Here is a 17,215-nt window from a genome sequence, read left to right as displayed (position 1 = left end):
ATCATAAATAAAACAGCTTGACCGATCAGCATCAAGGACTGGAACGATCCATTTTAAAAATGCGTATATAACACAGTACACTTTATACAGTACAAGTTTTGTCATTTTATTTCTCATTCAAACCAGTTGTAGTTACTGGTTCATTTATTTTATAGCTATTAAACCATGTTAAATGCATAAAACTCAAAGTAAAATATTGGTTATCTATATCGACCACAACAAACAATGAAATATTGACATCAGCTCAGAATTTCCATATCAGTGCATCCCTGTATAATCGGTGCATCCCCACTGCAATCATTTCAATTTGAGGGGGGAAAAAAAAATCTCTGTTTTCAGTTTATGCATTTCATTATTGTAAAAGGAAAAAAAAAAAAAATCCTGGTGAGTTTGTGTTAACATGTATTTAAGCTATTCTGACGTATGTTCAGTGGTTTCTTTAAAGGAATTTAAATTTTTTTTTGCAGATATCCATGTGATATTCTCAGCACTATGCAGTAGAAATGTTTTAATAATAGATTTTCCAGGTAATTTTTACATTTTATTTAGGTAATTCTAAGAGATGTTATGCAAAACTCCAACCTGTGTGGATATAAAATGTATTCTTTCAGGGTATCAGAAGCAGTATTCTATTTAATTACTGTAGGAATGTTGAAAAATATATAGTTGACAAGTTACTGTGTGTCTGTCTAACTGAAAACGTCTGAGCTCCAATGTTTTTAAACAACAGGATTTTTCTTCAGAGCTTGTCTTGACATACATTTTAATTTATTTATTTGGTCACTCTTTATGAGTAGTGGTGTCTACTATAAGAGCAGACTACTATGTACTTAAAAAAAAAAAAAAAAAAAAAAAGTACAATGTACTTATTGTGTTGATGTTGTAATGTAAAACACTATTGAGGTGGGATACAGGTTTAGGACGGGTTTGGTGGTGTTAAAATGTAAGGAAAAGGTCAATCATTATTTGTCGCATTCATTAAACGATCTTTTCACAAGAGAAGGCCTGGATATTATGTGTTTGTCAGAGACATGGCAGAGAGAGGAAGATCTTATTCATTTAAATGAACTCTGCCCAGCTGGTTGCTCTGCTGTTGGGAGGCCCCGCCCATGTCGTCGCGGTGGTGGACTGGCTATTGTGCACAAGGACATCCATAAATGCAATGAAATCTTGCCCCAAAAATTCTCTTCTTTTGAATTGCAGATGGTCAAGTTGGGTTTCTCGTCCTCTTTCTACTGTATTTTGGTTTACCGTCCTCCTGGCCCTTCTGCTGTCTTTCTTAAGGATTTTAGTGACTTTTTGTCCTCTATAATTAAGTTGGAATCTGTCTTAATCCTTGGGGACTTTAACCTTCATGTTGATGACAGCTCATCTTGCCCCGCAATGGAATTTTTAACATTGACTGAAACTTTTAATTTCAAGCAGCATGTTTCTGAGCCTACTCACCAAAAAGGCCATATTTTAGACTTAGTTTTCACACTTGGCCTAGATATATTAAACGTATCTGTAAATGATGTGTATATGAGTGATCATAGTATTGTTCTGTTTGATCTTCACTTCAGTTCTGACCCAAAGCCTTTAGCAGTTAGGTCTCAGAGACGTGTTATCACTGCAAATACTGCAGATACATTTTCTGATTTGTTTGATTCTACTCTAGTTATGGACTGCCTTGATGTGGATGATTTCGTTCACTGTTTAAACAATCACTGTGTAAAAATTCTGGATCAGGTGGCCCCAGTTAAATCAAACTTGTCTGCTCAGAAAAAAACGTGGCCTTGGATTAATGAAGAGATTTTAAATCTTAAGAGACTGTGTCGAAAGACTGAACGCCTGTGGAAATCCACTAGCCTTGAGGTGCACAGGCTTTATCTCAGGGATCTTGTGTTGTCCTATAATGTGACGGTTGAAAAAGCCAGATCTGACTATATCCGTCAACTAGTAACATTAAATAAAAAAAATCCTAAAGTGCTGTTTGACACGATTAATACACTTGTTTGTCCTGCTGCCCCAGTTATCCCTGTTTTTTGTGAAGCTGACAGCAACGCCTTTTTGGGATTTTTCACCAACAAAATCAAAATGATTAAAGATAAAATCCCGTCCCATTCGTGGGGTACCGCTGATGTCTTTGAACCAGTCTCCAGCATGTGGTCCACTTTTAGGACTGTGACGATTGCTGATATTTCTGAATTGGTGACCAGGATGAAGCCATCTTCCTGTTCATTGGACGTCATTCCGTTTAGGCTTTTCCAAAAGGTGTTTGAGGAAATTGGCCCTTGTGTAACCAAAATGGTTAACCTCTCGCTGTCTACTGGTGTTTTTCCAGATGCTTTTAAGCATGCTATAGTGGAGCCACTACTAAAAAAGGCAGGTTTGGACCCGTCGGATTTTAAAAGTTTTAGGCCTATTTCTAAGCTCCCGCTTTTATCCAAGATCATTGAGAAGGTAGTCTGCGAACAGTTGACATTTTTCCTGGACAAAAGTAACATCCATGAGCCATTTCAGTCCGGATTTCGTAAACAACACTCTACCGAAACGGCTTTACTGAAAGTGTCAAATGACATTATGATGTCTGCTGATTCTGGAAAACACACTGTTCTAGTTCTTTTGGATCTGTCCTCAGCCTTTGACACTGTCGACCACCAGGTTTTGCTGAAAAGATTGAGGGATCAAGTAGGGCTGTCAGGGTCAGTTCTACAGTGGTTCTCATATTTATCGGGGCGTAGCTTCAGTGTTACAGTTAACCAAATAAGGTCTGAGTCTGCGGATTTGCTTTGTGGAGTGCCTCAAGGCTCTGTTCTGGGCCCTGTTTTATTTTTGTTGTATTTGATCCCTTTGGGAAAGATCATACAAAGGTTCAGTGATGTTTCTTTTCACCTATTTGCTGATGATATCCAGCTTTACTGCTGCTTTAAGCCATCAGAGATCTGGAAGTTAAACTCCTTGCTCCTTTGTCTTGTGGAAATTAAAAAATGGCTAAGTGATAACTCTCTGCAGCTTAATGCAGACAAAACAGAAACACTGGTTATTGCCCCTGAGGATGAAATCCCTGGAATTAAACAATGCTTGGGTGATTTAGGCCAGTCTGCTAAGTCAAGTCTTAGAAATTTGGGAGTTATCCTGGACAAAGACATGTCATTAGTGCAGCACTGCAAGCAGCTGACGAGAAACTGCTTCTTTCAATTAAGGAAAATCTCAAAACTTAGAAATATGGTTTCACGAAATGATTTGGAGCTTATCATTCATGCCTTTGTGTCTTCGCGTTTAGACTATTGTAATAGTTTATTTTCATGCCTAAACCAGAAGGAGCTCTCTCGACTGCAATTAGTACAAAACTCTGCAGCTAGAATTCTGACACGTACTAATAGGAGGTCTCATATATCCCCTATCCTAAAAGAACTTCATTGGCTACCAGTGTCTTATAGGATACATTTTAAAATTTTGGTTTTAGTTTTCAGAGCTTTGCATGGTCAGGCACCCTCTTATATTAGTGACCTGATTCAGCGCTACACCCCTGTGCGTGCTCTGAGGTCTGTGGATCAGAATCTGCTGACGGTTCCGCGCACTCGCTATCGTACGAGAGGTGACAGATCTTTTCAGGCTGTTGCTTCTAGGTTGTGGAATGACCTCCCACCTTCTATGCGCTCTATTGACTCTGTTGATGCCTTCAAATGCAGACTAAAGACTCATCTATTTGTTCAGGCTTTTAATTAGCTGCTTGTGGGTTGATATGATCATGTTCTGTCTATGCTTTTATTGTGTGTATTTTATGATATAAATGTTTTTGTTGTGAAGCACTTTGTGGCCTTATACCTGTGAAAGGTGCTATATAAATAAAAATAAAAAAAAAAAAATAAAAAAAACTTGTAATTACAGAAATTAATTGGAGCTTTTAATTACATGCAGGTAGTTATAATAATAATAATAATAATAATAATAATAATAATAATAATATAGGTTAAATTTTAAACATGTATTGTACACAAGAAGTGCATTGTATAATTTTTTTAATTTAAATGTTAGTACATAGAAGTTAAAGACATCTAATATAAATTGGGACCTTCATTTGACCCCCAGGGAGAGTTCATTCTGTACACGGGGGATCCGCTTCAGGACTTCACACTTATCCGATTCTTAGATCGCTTTGTGTATAGGAATCCAAAGCAAATGAAGGGAAAACGTAAGCAAACTCAACAAAATTACAGTTTAAGCTCTTGAACTGGTGACTTTATTCATTTTGCTAAATCTATTCTTTATATTCTAGAAAACACAGATGCTACGCTGATGCAGCCCAAGTACAGGAGGACGCTCAGCAATGTAAAGTCATTACCTGGTGAGTCCTGCATTGTTGTGGTTGACAGGTCAAGTAAATGAGCTTCTCTGTAGAGTTTTTTTTTTTTTTTTTTTTTATAAATAATAAAAGTTAAATAATGGAACTATGGACATTTATTAAACATAAAGGCAATTTAATCATAAAATGACTATTGTTTTGCATTTATAAATGCCGTTACTTATAATATTACATGTTTTTTCTTGTAAATGCACATTTGACAGTAAAGCACTGAGCTTGAGTTAAGATGCAGATAAAATTAACTTTTAACAACCTAATTTTTATAGGGAAAAAATATATATATATTCTGCTCTTATTAAATGTACCATTGTTCTCCTTCAGTATCATACTGAACTGATAGGCAGCTTCAGTGATTAGAAAAGGAGCGCTCTTTACTTTGTAATTCTTCACAATTTGAAGTTTTTGTTTTTCATGACACTACTTTTCCTACTTCATACTTCAGAACAAAAAGTGTCAAACTTTGACAAATTTATTTCTTGATGATTTGGTATTTTATAATAGGGATTTGAGAGGGTCTGATTATAATTTAACCAACAGTAATTCTGGATTGCGTCCACCAACAAGTAAATAGGAAATAAGCGAATCAGAACACTGCGCGCCAAACCAGCAGTATGTGCGCAAGCGTGAACCACTAGTGTTTCTGTCTCACTCTGGATCTGCCACTGCATCACATTTCTCTCTGCGTGGCGTGGAGTGTCCGTTTTTATGTCGGCTCTCATGTTAACTGGTTAGAGCTTGTGTTAGAGCACAATGCCTGCATGACACACACACTTCTCGAGCCGCGCCGAAACCGCGTGCTAGAAATAGAACCGCAACCGACGCCTATTTTTCACGCGACACGCAAGAGTGTTGGAAGTTTTCAGACAAAATAGAAGGCGCAAATACATAATAAATTACATTTTGATGCTTGAAAGTCTCTCGGTTTTGACAAATGCATATATAATTGTAATTTAAAAAATAGGCCTAATTATCGATTTTCAAATATTGCCCGTCAATAGGCCTACAGAACGAAATATTCTGTAGCCTATTTTGCCGTCAATACTGCCGACGTTGTCTTTGCTATATCAGGCTATATATATTATGTTTAACATCCAAATGTAGATGGTCTGTCGGCGCACAGAGCCACGCAGTCGCAGACAGCACATGAAGTTCGTGAACAACGAATTCCCTTTTCTTTCTTATCTATTTGTGTTTGAACAGACAAGTGCACGAAAAAATAAGCCAGTGTCCGTCTCAACGAGTTTCCCCGTAAAAGCAGTCAAAATAAAACGGATGCGTGTCATTACCGGTATTAGATACGTGCATTCGTCTGAAAGGGACAGCACCCAATATACCTGCAGCTGTTTGTGTCACCAAAGTTAATCAAACAACAAAAGAGAAAGAGAAAAATCACGTTTTGTCAAAAGATAAACTGTATTAATACTTAATACAGTTAATTTACCTGAAAAACAAAGCACTGCTTTATTTCTCGTGTATTTGTGTTTTATTGTATTTATATTTGTATTATGTTTATTAGTTTCTATGCAGATGCACTAGGCCTACCCTACACAATTACCCCAATCATCCTAGAATTATTAATTCTTTACAAAAAGAGCTATTCAAATCATCAGGTGAAATTGTTTTCAGGAAGTAGCAGTAAAGCAAGAAGTGCAAGATAGTTTTTCTAAATTTCATTTGACTCTATGTGCCTATAGGGGTGGGTTGGGGATGGTGGCAATGTAGTATCTGGATATTTGCCGCCGGACGAGGGCTTCGATTACCTCTCTCTTTTTTGACCATACATGTGTTTGCACCCCTGATAAATGTAAAGCCAAATGTGTGAAAATAAACTATTAGGGAGTGGAAATGGCAAAAAAAGTTGATACATGCTCTTATGCCGCCATCTACTGGTTATAATGGTAATTTCGTATTTTTTTTATTTTTAAATAAAAGCGTTTGTTTGCCACGTATTAGTGCTCCTACCTCTTAAAACTTTTGATTTTAATCTTTGATAGATGAACAAATACTGTTTTTGGTTCTGACAGTAAAAATAACATTTAAACTGAATAATATTTATAGCTTTGAAGTGCTGGAAGAAGTGTTAAGCACTTGAAAGTCTTTGAAAAGTGCTTGAATTTCACTCTTAAAAGGTTGTAGGAACCCTGAAATGAAAAATGTATAAACATTTAAGTTCAAGTCAGCGCTGTTTGATCTGATATAGTTTATAACAGAGAATTCTGCACTGAATTTGAACGTTCCTCAATATCTCAAAGCGATGTTATTAATACTGTGGTGAATTCAAATGCTTTCTCACTGAATGTCCCAGCGTTGCGTAGTAACTTGTCACGTGATCCAGACCGGTCCACGATTACCTGATCTGAGATCATGCTTTTTTCTTCTTCTCTTTAAAGAGAATCGCAGTTTAGTTCTGCTTTTGTTTCGTTTGCCATTTGATGTTTCTCATATGCAACAGAAATGGCAACTCTTAGCAGTTGGGCAATGTGGTGGTGACAAAAATTTAGTTGCACCTGCTAGAAAAAAGATCACAAATTGTGACCATTTGGCCCCAGTCTAGAGTCCTGCAATGAACCATTTCTAATGAAGGTTGAAGTAATGAAGTCAATAAATGTTTGATGAACTGAACCTCTCCTAACGTTTCTATAATGCATTCAACTTTTGGACTTTATTTGTAGACAAATTTGCTTTGTAATTTTAGATCTAAAACTTGTGTACATTTTGTGTATTATTTCTTATGTATGTGAAAGTTAAGTTGTATGGTAGGTCATGAACAACAACACATTTTTTTATTGTTTTTTTTTGTACAGTTAACTGTGATGAATATCTGGCCAAAGAGGAGAGTCAGATACCTGTGGATGAGGTGTTCTTCTACAGGTTAGTAGAAGCTTCAAGCAAATACAAAAGACTGTTACTTAAGAGTGGATGAAAACAATGTAACTTTGCTGTTATGTGTCATTTAGGTACTTTAAGAAGCGCGATGCAGAGAAACGGTGGAAAAGGCCAAACCGAAAGGAAGACAATGAGAGTGTGGAGGACGTTGACGATGATGAATTTGATCGGGTTCTTGGTAGGCCCTGAAATCAAAACCATTTAGCATTATACTTTTGATCTTCCTATTGTGAGTAACCTGCCTGAAGTTTTGTCTCCTCAGATGTTTTTGAAGGAGACAGCTTTTTCACTGAGTTCAAGGATGATGATTTGGACTTTGCAAGGTATGTTCAGTGCTGTTTACACTTCTTATCCAAAGAAGAAAACATAATCAAATGGATAATCAGAAATGATCCATTTTTGATAATTGACCACAAGTTGAGTTGAGTTTTCCGGTATTTTGCTGCTGATGTGTAGGGTTATGCGGTTAATCGAAATCATAATAAGATCACAATGCGAGCATGCATGATTTCTAAATGGCAGAAAACACGATTTCTCCGCCACTCCCCTCATTGTGCAATCAAAGCCAATCAAAATGCAGCATGCCTAAATCTAGAGCAAGAACAGAACAGTGTGAGCTTAACCCAAGAACATTATGGCGAACACTGAAATCTATAACTGGTGAAAATAAAATAAAAAAATAAAATAATTTACAAATATCCATAAATGGTACTCTTCTTACTGATCATGATAAAATTGCTAATTCTTTTAATGAGTATTTTATTGCATCTGTACAAGAATTATCCTCTAAATTTACTATTCCTCTGTTTCTCACATCAGTACCAGCATTATCTCAGCAATTCTCTTTTTCTGAAATTGTACAAAATGATATAACTAATATTTTGTGTTCTCTGAATGCTTCTCATGCTTGTGATACAAATAATTTAAACATGACTTTTCTTAAAACTCATGCCAGTACTCTTATACCACTCTTTCATCATTTAGTTAAAGGTGCCATAGAATGGATTATTTTATTATTTTATAATGTTTCCTGGGGTGCCCTTATAATGTTAGTATGTTTTTTAGATCAAAATTTGTTATAATTTAGAAATAAAAGGCATATTTCCTAGCCTGATTTCATCCATTGACTTGAACACTCTGTTTGAAGGGGCGTGTCTGCTGAGAGACTTCAGTGTTGTTGCCCTCTGCTGTGATTGGCTGACATGCTTGCATATGAAATATCTGGCATTACATGTGGAACTATCTGGAAAACTTTTACTATTACAGCTATTATACGTTTTTACTATTACAGCTATCGGGATTAACGAATCATGAGAAGTTTTTTAAGTATTTAGATCTATTCCCATCACATAAAAGGTTGCAATGATGAGCATTGAGCAGATGACAGCCTGTTGATCGCGTGAATGAAGATCTTATCACTGCAACGCGATTTACTGATGCATAAACAGTGTTGAACAACTTTGAGAGAAAGATTATCTGTCTGAACTTGAACAATTACACATCAGAAATTCACATAACCCACTGGTTCTCCAGAGGCTCGGATGAAGGAGCTAAAAAAATATTTTTGTGTTCATTTGTACATCCAAACACTGAGCAACTGCCATGCTTCGTTCGCTCGTTTGCAAACCACGATGTCTCTCGAGGAAAAAACAATATCGCGCTGGATCTAGATTACACAGTGTAAATTATCATTAATAAAATCACTACTTACCGCTTGCGGGAATATAACGTTAGTTGAAATTGCCCCCTTCGTCCGTTTGAGACGCCGAGAGAAGCCTGGCTGCTTGATATTGTTCCAGGTTAGAAAAACAGTGAAATGGACAGAGCAAACTAACAACTTCGAATTAAACTGTAGCGGTATCCGATTATAGATAGATTATAGATAGATCTGCCATTTTCCCTATGATCCTCCTCCTGCTTGTTTCTTCACCTGCAGAACTTCTGATGATTCGGCTGTGCTGTTCCGCCTGGCACTGAGCATGGGCTGGCATATGCACATTTTTGGAGGCGTACATATTAATGATCCCGACTGTTGCGTCACAGTCGGTGTTATGTGGAGATTCGCCTGTTTTTCAGGGGTGTTTTTCAAAAACGAGATTTAAATAAGAAAGAGAAAACTATGGTGTTTGAGACTCACTGTATGTCATGTCCATGTACTGAACTCTTGTTATTTAACTATGCCAAGATAAATTCAATTTCACATTCTAGGGCACCTTTAATCTGTGTATTAGACAATCAGTATTTCCTGCCTTGTGGAAAATGGCCCAGATCACCCCGATGTTTAAAGGAGAACTTGGTAACTTTTTTAACTTAATAAAACTGTCTAGAAATCATTTGGATGGTTAAACAACCTGTTCTGGTGATATTGGTGACTTTCCCCGCTCCCCCCAGCGTTCCCAGGCGAAAAACCAACCTTGCAACTTGAGGACTACCGTCCCGGTAAGACAGAAATTGGAAGTCTCGTGAGAAACGAGCGCGAAACACGAATTGCTTTACGGCAATTCGACATAAACACACGCATGTATGCTGTATTACCAGATTACCCACCTCGGTAGACTTAGCTCCACACGATACAGTTGGCTTGCTCCAATCATAACAAACGCACATGAGCAGCGGTAGAGAGGGGGAGGAGGCTGCCGCAAGTGAGTTTTTTACTACCGTGTTGTGAAATATACGCCCCCCCCCACAGCTGTAGGGGGAGCTCGTGGGGAAAACATGCCACAACAAAAGGGAAAATCAGCGAAGAAGTGACTAGAGTTCGCTAGAGTTGCCGAGTTCTCCTTTAAGTCTGATGATCCAACTAATATTTCCAACTACCGTCCAATTGCAATTCTCCCAACCATTTCCAAGTTGCTTGAAAAAATATTATATAATCAACTAATTAACCACCTTGAAAATAATAACCTGCTCAGTGATTGCCAGCATGGCTTTCGACCCTTGCGGTCAACTATGTCGGCTTTGCTGCTTCTCACTGAGCAAATACGTGCGTCTCTAAACAAGGGGTCAGATTACTGGAGTTATATACATAGATTTTCAGAAAGCTTTTGATAGTCAATCATCAAATTCTGTTAAACAAACTTCTTTCTTTTCATTTGTCATCTTCCGCAATAGATATGTTTACATCATATTTAAGTGACAGATCTCAGACTGTAAGAATCGGCACAGTAACATCACAGCCACGAGTGTGTTCTATGGGAGTTCCACAGGGCAGCATTTTAGGTCCTTTACTTTTCCTTATGTATATTAATGATCTTCCTTGTGTTTTGAATTTTTCTAGTTCTTTGCTATATGCTGATGACACTGTTATTTTTCTTTCTGGTTCTAATATCGACACAATCAATTACAAACTTAACACAGATCTGCAGCATTTACATAACTGGCTGCAAGATAATCATTTAACACTTAATGTCAAAAAAACACAATGTATGTATTTTTATTCATCTAGGAGACAGCTATCCATATTCAATCCTATCACTTTTTCTAATCAAACGCTTTCAATTGTATCAGCATATAAGTATTTGGGAGTCTATCTTGACTCACATCTTACTTATCAAGAACATGTTCAAACCCTAACCAGAAAGTTAAACCAAAAGTTATATGTTTATAGCAAAATTAGACCATATTTTTTGCTTTCTGTTTCAAAAACCTATCTTCATGCCATCATTCTGTCCACTTTGTCGTATTGTTTACCTGTTTGGTCACTAACAACAAATGAGATTATTGAACCAGTAATAAGACTTTATAATAGAGCTCATAAGATCCATGTCAGGCTTCCAGGCTGGACTCAACCACTGTACTGCACTATCTTTGTGTAATGCCTTGACATTTCAGAACTATAAAATAAGCCATGGGATAAACTTGTTTTATCAAATCTCAAATGGACACACTGTAACTGCTCTAACCGAATTGGTTCCGAAACTTAGCTCAAGGTGTGAGCGCACTACGAGATCTTTTACAAATGGACTTTTGCCTTTACCGGCTTTTAGAAACTGTTATGGACGGAGATCTTTTTTTCATGTGCTCACTAAAACCTGGAATGAGATCCCACAGCACATCAGAACTATCACATCAAGAAGACTATTTAAAATAACATTTGATCGCCATTTAATGGACAGGTATATCTGTGACCATTGAGACGGCTCTATAGCCCCTCCTGTTGCCCAATATCTTGGTTTGTGTGTCTGTTGTTGTCTCTAGCTGTCTAGTGTGTGAGCTTTGTTGTGTATGTGGTTTTTATGTTCTGCAGAGCAGGAACCTGCTGAAAATCAGTTTTATACTGAGCCAGGCCCGATTGTCCTTAACCTTTTCCTGTTTTAAAAATATAAATAAATAAATAAATAAACATTAAGACATGGAGAAAAGCATAGAAACAGGGAAGTTGAATTTGAATTCAGGGCAGGAGAAGACATTGGCATCCATGGTTTTGGAATTTTTTTTGATACAGGACATATGATGAATCACAGAGCCAGTCAATTTGCAAGACCTGTCACACTATCGTTGTGGCAAAACAGAGTAATGGCCGGTTCACACAGAATGCAGGTCAGTTGAACGGAAAAAAAGGTTTTTTTTTTTTAACATTTAACATCTTTTAACTTAAGTGTGCAGTCAAAGAAACAACATCAAGAACAAAAAAAAATTAATTCTAAATGTTTTTTTGAGGGGAGACTTTTATTTTGAAAGACGTGCGTGTGTTGACACTTCTGTCAGTGTCTGAGAAAAACCAGGGGGGTAATCCAGCACCCGGAAAGTGTACCATCCCGGGGGCTGCCATTGGCTAACAAGCCATCACCTGCTGTTAGCATTCCATTGACTCCCATTCATTTTGGCGTCACTTTGACAGCGAATAACTTTACATCTGAGGCGTTTAAAGACTCTATTTGTCCATTGTTTATTTCTAAAGAAACACGACAATGTATAAAAGGCTCCATTACCTTGTATCTTACGTTATGGCCCCGTAGAAGCAGTTTTTGTAAAAATAGGCTAACGATTGCGTCATAACCACGCGACTCTCTTGAAATTACTGTATAGACAGGAGGAGAAGCTCGCAGTCAATCGGGGGGACGTGGAGGCATAAAGTCTGATAAACTCAAGGGAGAAGCCCATAGAGAGTCATAAAGTTGCTCCTGCTCCTAGCTCATGGACAGCTCCTAGTCACGCTCTCCGTCTCTGCAAGATTCGGAAGGGAATGATTCAGATTTCTCTTGGCACAGCTAACTAGAAGACTTAAAACTGTCAGACAGGTTGCTCACGTCACATCTACGTCATCAAGCTCAGTTTGAGTCTGCGCAGTACGCTCAGCCATCAGGAAGTGAGTGCTTCTAATTTGCTTCACTTTTCTCCTTTGAAGTCTATGGGGTCGCTGTGTCCATTTTTTTTTACTGTCTATGAGAAAAACGCGTTGTCCTGATTCAGTGTCTGCGGTATCTATCGTTTTTATTCTGAGAAAAATAAATTTGCTTTGCTGTGTATATATATATAAGTGGGTCGCGGCTTGATGACTATGGGAAAGTGTGGGTCCCATGGTCAAACCAGTTGAGAACCACTGTTCTAGGATAGCCTATCCATGGAAGGTTGCAAATACATTGCACAGTTATTTTTGTATTCCAAAGCTGTGGTGATGTTTTGTTGTCTTAGTGAATATATTTTTTTGCACAAATCGTTGTAAATGATCTTAAAATCTTTATCCAGTAATGTTAATAGCAGTTAACGTGGCCAAACGATCTTTGTTGCAGCAATGTGACGCCTAAGTCCAAGAAAGGTGAAGCTCCAGAAGACTCTGATGTCTCTGACTCTGACGATGACCTTGATGATGAGGAGGTCTCTCTGGGCAGTATGGAGGATTTTGAAGATGAGTTGGAGGATGAAGGTGGAGAGTTCATGGACACAGAAGATGCTGATGATGATGATGATGATGATGAAGCAGGTGTGTCAAAACAGCAATTTTCATTATCAAGCTTATAAGTATGATTTTGTCATTTCAAAGATAATGCAAAATGAGAAGAAATGGAAACGATTTCCATTGGAAATCTAAGAAAGAAAAAAGGTAATTGTATCAACTGGATGACTGTCCCTGATTAAAGAATCGCTTTTTTTGGTGAATATCACACAACCTGGTGAAATCCTTCTTCATTGTATCCATTGGGAATGGTAACTGGTCTATACAGCTATGGTTTTCAGTATTTCAGAGCAGTAAATTTGAAGCAGATGCAACTCTACACAAACTCTCATTACTGTATATATTGTAATAGTGTTTTTGTAAGATTTACCCTTATGTTTTTTCCTAATCAACTGAATCGGCTTTTTTTTTCTCTTGTGTGTGTGATTCCATCGTCCCAAAGGCGCTCAACCTGTAAAGAAAAAGAGAAGAACAAAGAACCAAGCAGTGTTTGCATCAGCTGAAGAGGTAGATGGTTTATGGGTTAAATACAAGATCCATAGAAGTATTTTTGATATGCTCAATGTTTTTCTTGTTTGTTTGTTTGTTTGTTTTTAAACTAAATTAAATCAATATTTGATGTCACCACCCCTTGCCTTTTAAACCTGTTTTATTTCTTAGGTACACTTACACAGTTAAACAGCAGGAATGTTCCAATCTTTTTTTATATGACAGAGACAGCTTGCTAATATATGGAAGGGCGTAACCTTAAATAAACCAGTTTACAGTTGAAATAATTATTAGTGAATTAGATGTGCACCTAGTTCAGAAGAAAGGAGATTTTAAGCACCTTTCTAATGCAGCTGAATGAACCGGAAATGTCTTTCTAAACAGTTTGGGTGTTTGCTGGAAGAAAATGCAGGCTTGAAGTTTGAAAACACTGGTATGAATGCAATGGCCAATACGGACAAAGCCGGTGAGTGCTGATAATAGATATTTTTGTTTTCCAGTGAAAAAAATTTTGATATACAATTAAAATGCTTAATATCATTCCTGCATAAACTGTTTCTGTGAGTGACATCTATTGAAAGAAGAAACTACAGACTTGCTGCTTTTGTGCAATGATATCTTTCCTGATTTCCCTGTGTCTCTTCCATCAGATGTTAAGCAGCTGAAGTGGGAAGTTCAACGGAATGACTGGATCCTTGGGAGAGATGTCCAAACTCTCAGGAGGAAAAAGGCCACATTCAACAAGAGAAAGTTTGGAGTAACCAAAAAGCGTCAGAGTGTCAATAGGAAGAAAATAAAAACTTAAGTCTTCAATTTCTTCTCCAGCTTGATGGACCAGACCTCCTAAACTGCTTCACGGATACATGAACCATGCCCACTGACTGAACCAGTAATATACGGGACAGGGACGAATGCTATTCCATGTTTCTATGATATTATAGCTGTAGTGTTAAGTGGTTTAGTCAATATTGGCTGTTTCACACATGTTGTATTAAATCTAGGGTTCCTATATTTTTTGGATAATGCTTGATTCTGTTATGCTTTAAACATTTTATATTTTAACATCTCCCTTGAAAATGCTTAGTGTTTTTTCTTTTTACAGTAAATACAACTAACCTGGAAACAAAAGAAAATAATAATTAGATCAGGGTTTCTGCAGGTCTTAAAAAGGTATTAAATCAGAGCACAAGTAATGGCATTATAGCATGCACTGCAAAAAAGAAAATGTTCCTTAAAATCTTGTTTTCAACTGCAAATATCCTTAGAAAGCAAGATATAACATTGTTATTTTGCTTTTTTAAGAATTAAAGATGAAATTAATTGTTTACATGTAAAACAAATTTTAATCAAAGTCAGTTTAATTTAAGCTTTGAACTAGTTTGATTTGTCTGAGCCCATTGGCAGATATTTGTTCTCACTGTAAGCATAAACTCTTCATTTTTGTCAGTTTCACAGAAAAAGTAGACTTATCTTAAATCATATTGCTTCTCAAGTAAATGCATCTGGATTTAAGAATCTTTTGAAATTATAAGTCAAGTCTAGAAGTCAAATTTTTTTTCTTTTTCTTTTTTTCTTCAGTATGAGAAGGTACAGTAAACATGTCCATATTCTAGTGGTTGGGAAGCTTTTTTGTAAAACCATTTAAAAAGTAATAGCTGTACATTGAAACTTTAAATTGTATACAAAAACAACTTGTGTTCTCCCTAGATATTTACATTTAGAGAACACATTGACAATTTGTGTTCCCTTCACTTTATTCCTCACATTTGGAGAGAGTCAAGTCACTTTTATTTATATAGCAACTTTTATATAATACATATAAAGCTGCTCTACAGAAGACAACTGTCATTATTCAGCTCGAGTCAGTTCAATGTTTCGTAATTGAAACAATCTTCATTATTGTTTTATAGCCCAATTAGGCTATTAAAGGATGCTGTATATCAGGGCTATTACATTATGAGTCTGGGAAGCCATGACCTGCAGAGATTAGATCCTGATTAAACATTAGGATTGGAACTAAACTGTGGGTCATGGCCCTGCAGAAACTGAATAGTCCGGCTGTGAATGGAACATATTGGGCCCTTTTGTGGACCACACCTGTCACCCTAAAAACAGAGATCTACATTCTAGGACAACAGGAGGGATTGCCAACTGAGCCATTAAGAAGTCATAAATCTTAAAGGGATAGTTCACTTAGAAATTAAATTTTGTTATGTTTTAGCTTACTTCAAGGGCATCCAAGATGTAGGTGTCTTTTTTTCCGCAGTAGTTTCAATTTTGATATTTTTAGGTCAAACCGTTCTTGTCTGTCAGTCATTTAATGCAGGTCTGTGGTCACTGTTTCAAAGAGCATGCACAGAGTCCAAACCCCGTATGCACCGCCGGGGTTGCGGTGCCACCGGCTTGGGCCCGTAATCGCTGCTCGCAGCTATATTTATATATATATATATATATATATATATATATATATATATATATATATATAAATATATATATAAATATATATATATATATATATATATATATATACATTTTTTTTTTTATTATTATTATTATTATTATTATTATTCTCCGCATTTAATCGCATTTTTGAGGGCCTAAACATGCTCGAAAACTCACGAAACTTTGCACACGTGTCAGAACTGGCGAAAATTTACATCTGATATAGGTTTCAGAATTGGGCGGGGCAAAATGGCTTGATAGCGCCACCTATACAAGTTCAACGGAGTGCGCCTCCCGCTGTGTTCCACGTACGTGTACGAAATTCGGTACATATATGTAATGACCTAATACCTACAAAAAAGTCTCTTGGAGCGTAGCCCTAAACCCAACAGGAAGTCAGCCATTTTGAACTTCCTCTCAGATTTTTGTGCAGTTTTTGCCATTTTCAGGCCTCGTACTTTAACGAACTCCTCCTACAGTTTTAATCTGATCAGCCCGGCTCTGATGACCGTGGGTTCTGACCTGTGTGAAAAGTTTCAAGAGTTTTTGAGCATGTTAAGGGCCCCAAAAGCCCCTGAAACCTTGAAAAACAAAGATTAAATGGAATAGACAAATAATCCCCCCCCACAGACACACAGAGAGAGAGAGAAAATTCTCCAGAAAATCCACATTCAAACCAAAATATCTGACTTCCTGTTGGTCTGAGGTAATGACTGTAAATTAGAAAGTTGTCCGGCTTGATGAGAACAATACACCTACCAAGTTTTGTGATTCTAGGAAAAACTAAGCCCCCATTTTTGACTAAAGGTGGCGCTACTGAGCCATTCCACCACGCCCGTTTCTGAAACTTTGCACATGTCTACTGGCTAATAAGTGTGATGTGTCTGTCGAGTTTCATCCAATTTGAAGCATGCTAAGAGTCTCAAAAGCATCCGAAATGAATATTAAAGTTTGATGCGTTGCCACGGCAACAGTATCTAAGATATCAATAATCCTTCCACAGGTCTACATCTGCCGTGTGTTTACATTATACACATAAAGTTTGAAGCAAATCAGGTAAAAATAAGAGAGTGATTTCAAAGCATTTTGAAAGTGACAAACTTCCTGCAGCCAGTTGGTGGCGCTATAACTGTGACTTGGCGGATGTGACTATT

At 37.1% G+C, this 17,215-nt stretch overlaps 1 protein-coding gene across 2 annotated transcripts in view; it reads left to right on the top strand.

Annotated features, from left to right (window-relative positions):
• cebpz (CCAAT enhancer binding protein zeta) overlaps positions 1 to 15,449 on the top strand; it is a 73,889-nt gene extending 58,440 nt beyond the window's left edge. For both annotated transcript variants that reach the window (XM_079887739.1, XM_079887738.1), the window contains 9 exons: positions 4,075 to 4,177; positions 4,262 to 4,330; positions 7,153 to 7,219; positions 7,306 to 7,412; positions 7,497 to 7,557; positions 12,967 to 13,157; positions 13,573 to 13,637; positions 14,004 to 14,085; positions 14,270 to 15,449. In XM_079887739.1, the coding sequence (XP_079743865.1) occupies positions 4,075 to 4,177; positions 4,262 to 4,330; positions 7,153 to 7,219; positions 7,306 to 7,412; positions 7,497 to 7,557; positions 12,967 to 13,157; positions 13,573 to 13,637; positions 14,004 to 14,085; positions 14,270 to 14,424 (900 nt within the window). In that variant the 3' untranslated portion in view covers positions 14,425 to 15,449. The remainder of the gene's footprint in view (positions 1 to 4,074; positions 4,178 to 4,261; positions 4,331 to 7,152; positions 7,220 to 7,305; positions 7,413 to 7,496; positions 7,558 to 12,966; positions 13,158 to 13,572; positions 13,638 to 14,003; positions 14,086 to 14,269) is intronic.
• Positions 15,450 to 17,215: the final 1,766 nt, after the last annotated feature.

The sequence above is a fragment of the Squalius cephalus genome, assembly GCF_949319135.1.
Source record: "Squalius cephalus genome assembly, chromosome: 12".
Taxonomy (NCBI): Eukaryota; Metazoa; Chordata; class Actinopteri; order Cypriniformes; family Leuciscidae; genus Squalius; species Squalius cephalus.
The sequence above is the reverse complement of the archived record's forward strand: the minus strand, read 5'-3'. Positions and strand labels throughout refer to the sequence as shown.